General features: G+C 35.1%; 1 protein-coding gene across 1 annotated transcript; it reads right to left on the minus strand.

Moving 5' to 3' along the window:
• Positions 1-516: 516 nt before the first annotated feature.
• LOC149534375 (putative CCR4-associated factor 1 homolog 7) lies at positions 517-2,243 on the minus strand. Its single transcript, XM_089807621.1, has one exon. It carries the CDS (start codon positions 1,454-1,456, stop codon positions 632-634), a length of 825 nt encoding a protein of 274 aa, XP_089663747.1. The 5' UTR covers positions 1,457-2,243; the 3' UTR covers positions 517-631.
• Between the last annotated feature and the right edge of the window lie 1,669 nt (positions 2,244-3,912).

Below are 3,912 nucleotides of genomic sequence, written 5' to 3' on the forward strand. Positions count from 1 at the left end.
TCATTGAAACAATATTCTATGTAGAGACAATATTTTAGAAGGTCATACAAACCAGGTTAGCATTAAAAAAGTTAAAATTCTTTGTCGTTGTGGAGACTAAAATAATTGTATACACCAGTGAAAAAAATACTAGAAATAACAATACCGTATCCATGAACTTGTTCTTTACCACTTCCCAACATAGGTAAGTATGAACAACACGGCCCATTTCTATAAACTACACAAGTCTGGTAAAAACATATGATGCATTACTACCACATTTAGCACCACACTTCACCACCAGTTTCCTGTAAATAAAAGTTAAAACTCAGTGCATTTTCTTTCAGTTAGAGTTGAGATCCAGCAACAAACTAGAAGGCAAAATATATTAAAATCTACTGATAGATTATTTCTTCCTTTCATCAGTTTTTACAAGTAAAGACGAACTAGACGGGTGAACTGATATCAATAGTAATAACGAAGATACTGATATAATAAACAGGCATTTATCAGAGTAAGCAGAATACGAAGACAATATGACCAATAATAATTATTAAAACAACTTGGCAATTAATAAGTTAAGTTGTTGGGTTTGCCCCAAAAAAGTATACAAAGAGATGAGAGAATGATCTCACTCTCAAATCTCAGAAGACTAATGACCATTGTCACCATTATCACATCCCAAACCATACAACACGCCTGAATATTTTTCAGTGGAGCCACTGAAGAAACCCTCTCTCAATTTCCTGAACGCACAGGAAGTCAGCAGACTATCAGAGCCAGCTTGATGGCACACCCCAATTCTCTTCACATCAAGTAACTCAGCAAGTTTATTCAACCCTCCGTGAAGACTATTGCAGAATTTCATCAGGTGCTTGATATCATAAACAGTTGGAAAGTACATGTTGATCAAATTGAAAAATCCCACCTGAGTCGAGGGCAAGTTTTGGCATGTCAAAAGCTTCAAAAGGTAACCAAAGTCATAGCCACTATGAAAAGTAACCCAATGCACGGTATCATTTAAGACAATGCCAGATGACATAAGGAGCTCTCCAAAGACCTGTGAATCAATACCCATCTCATTATTCTTCTTGAAATCAATACCACTCTGTCTCAAAAGCTCAATAGAATCATTCGCATAGAGATCTACGTCAACATTGAATTCTCTGAAATTGAATTGCCAAATACAGTACTTGTCAGTTCCACATGTGGGCAGGTTTCCATCCTCATCAGAAAAGGTGAGACCCAGTTGAATAAGCTTGAGCATGTCCACATTAGCCTTTAAGGCTTGGTAATGGTACTCTGAAGCGGACTTGAAATTTCCCACGGGTCTTACCACTATACCTGGAAACTCCGTATCCATCGCAACATAAGGATAATCATCTACTATCTCCCGGATCAGAGCAATCTCCTCTTCCAAATTATCGGCCCACACCTCCCTGATTCTGAGTTCATCAGTCTCCGGCAGAATAGACATGGTTTATGTGATTGAGCTTTATTATTATTAGGTTTTATTTTCCCTTTAAGCAATACCCAGATCGATACGAAAGATGAGAGTCACAAAGTATTCAAATCCTAGGGTTCAGCTGCAGCCCAAAAGTCCAAATCAGCCGACCAATCTCTTCATCTGACCTCAAACACAGCATGTGAAAACCCCTTCCAACCCTACAAACCCTAGGGCTCGAATCGAATCTCTTCAGCTATTTAACTCTGCAATCACTCAAATCCTCCAGATGGGTATGTCCCTAAACGCCTTCTGAAAGATTTCCAGCAACCTTTCTCCACCGAAACTCAAATCGTCTAAATGGGTATTCAGCCCAACCCTTGAAACCCGCTTAATAAACAATTTTTGCACTTACCGATCACCAGAACCCCTCAGAAAACTCTCAAACGTTCACAAAGAAAAGATCCAGAACCTTCCAGACGAACCCTAGAACAACAAAACGGGGCGAAATCTGTACCAAAATCTCACCTTTTTATATCAAGACAGGGAGACAAAATTATCCAACGGCAGGGCACCCGATCTTTCCGAGCTCGCAGATCTCTCGCTTTGATCCTCTCTACGACACAAGCCTTCCTTCGGACGGCTTTATAGGCCAGTTTTCCATCCAGAGTTCGAAGACGAATGAGCTCTGAACCGCACCAAATTGGGTGGACCCGATTAAGAACAACTGGACATATAAACACAGGGCAAATCCAATTTATAGGCCCATACATGCATTGAATATATCATTTATCGGTCGCCGTGAACGAAACGTATGAAAGGCCCTCAATTATGCAAGCATTTTATAAGATTAAAAACTAAAATTGTGTAACCCGGTGCCCCACTACGGTTCAAACTCACGCGGCGGGTTCCGGGAGCTTAACCCAACCGTAGTTGGTGTTCGATTGTGACGCCACCGCCCTTGCAGGGTGGCGCCCGCGGATTTGAACTGGAAGCGCTGACGTGGAGGAAATGATGCATGATAAATCATGTTCTCTTTCTGGCGCTTGCACGCATCACCGTCGTTGTTGTTGAAGCGCCCGCCGGCTTGACTCAAACCCGGGCCGAATTGGTCCTTCCAACCATGCGCCTCCAATCAAACTCACCTTCTCTCTCTACACTTGCATATCATAATCAAGCTATTCCTAGTCAAACTAATCTAGGAAATTGTCTATGCTCATTTTCTTAATTTAAGAATTTTGTACTCTTAATTATTTCTCAATCAATTTTTATTTCACAAGTTAATTACTTAGTCCACTTTTAATTCTTATTTTTCTATTTATTTAGAAAATCAATTAGTTCATATTGATGCAACTTTTAGGATTAATTGGGTTTGATATTTTTTGCATCAACATTTCAAATTGGGAGCCATCACGATGAGAAGAACTACAGAAACAATAAGATTACAAGCGTCATTCAAGATGTTGATGTAAAAATTAATTAGTTGTTATCTCCACCACTTTGAACTCATTTTTTCTGTTTTTAAAAAAAATTAATTAATTGTTATTTCTACAAATTAATTGATTGTTACTTTCACTTTAAATTTCAACTAATATTGAGCTCTTTTCATACAATATTATTCAATAATTTGTTTCTAAATTAGAGAAATGTTTTATTTCTTTTTATTTTTTCTTTAAATTAAGAAATTTTTAGTAAATGAAATCACTATCAAAAAGACACATTTTATATATATATATATAATATATCTATTTTAAATAGATTTATATAATTTAATTGTAATATTTAATCTATTTTGTATTACAATACGGTATAAATAAAATATATCATAGAATCAATTAAATAATATGATTATAATATATTTTAATTAGTTAATGGTTAGAATAAATATAAATATATAAAATATTTATTTTAAAATAAAATTATCCATTTTAGTTTATTTTAAAATATAATATAATATATTGTTAAGAATAAAATTGCTATTAAGTTGATTGACTTTATGTCAAATCTCTTTCCCAAATACGCATATCTTTCTTTACTTGGAACTTGGAGCGTTATCATATTCTTTGTGATATATTTGTGTGTGTGTGCATAAATTATAGTAAATAATATCTCAAAATGTTACACAAATAAATAAATTAGTTGTTACCTCTATTTTTAACTCTTATTTATTTAGAAAATTAATTACTTGTTATCTTCACTTTTAACTATTTTTGCCTCTTGAGACATGAGCACATGAATTAATAACCAAGATTTTATCTCTACCCTTGATCATGCTTTTGTCACTTAATTTTGATCGTCACTCATTTCTAAATCTCTTTAAATGGAGGTTTTCTCCTTACTTGTAAAGGCTCTCTATAGTTCATGTTATTGTGCAAAAAAAAGTTGAGTTCTTAAGCACTTGTATCCTTACATTCACATATAGCTTAGTATTTCATTTTATTGAATTGGATTAGCTCACCTAGTCTAATTAGGATGGGATAGCAATCTTT

The sequence above is a fragment of the Cupressus sempervirens genome, chromosome 10 (genome assembly GCF_028749045.1).
Source record: "Cupressus sempervirens isolate cs-2001-9-10 chromosome 10, ASM2874904v1, whole genome shotgun sequence".
In the NCBI taxonomy this organism is placed as follows: domain Eukaryota; kingdom Viridiplantae; phylum Streptophyta; class Pinopsida; order Cupressales; family Cupressaceae; genus Cupressus; species Cupressus sempervirens.

Excerpts from the sequence above, each read along its gene's own strand:
- LOC149534375 (XM_089807621.1), bottom strand. The coding sequence starts at position 1,456 with ATGTCTATTCTGCCGGAGACTGATGAACTCAGAATCAGGGAGGTGTGG.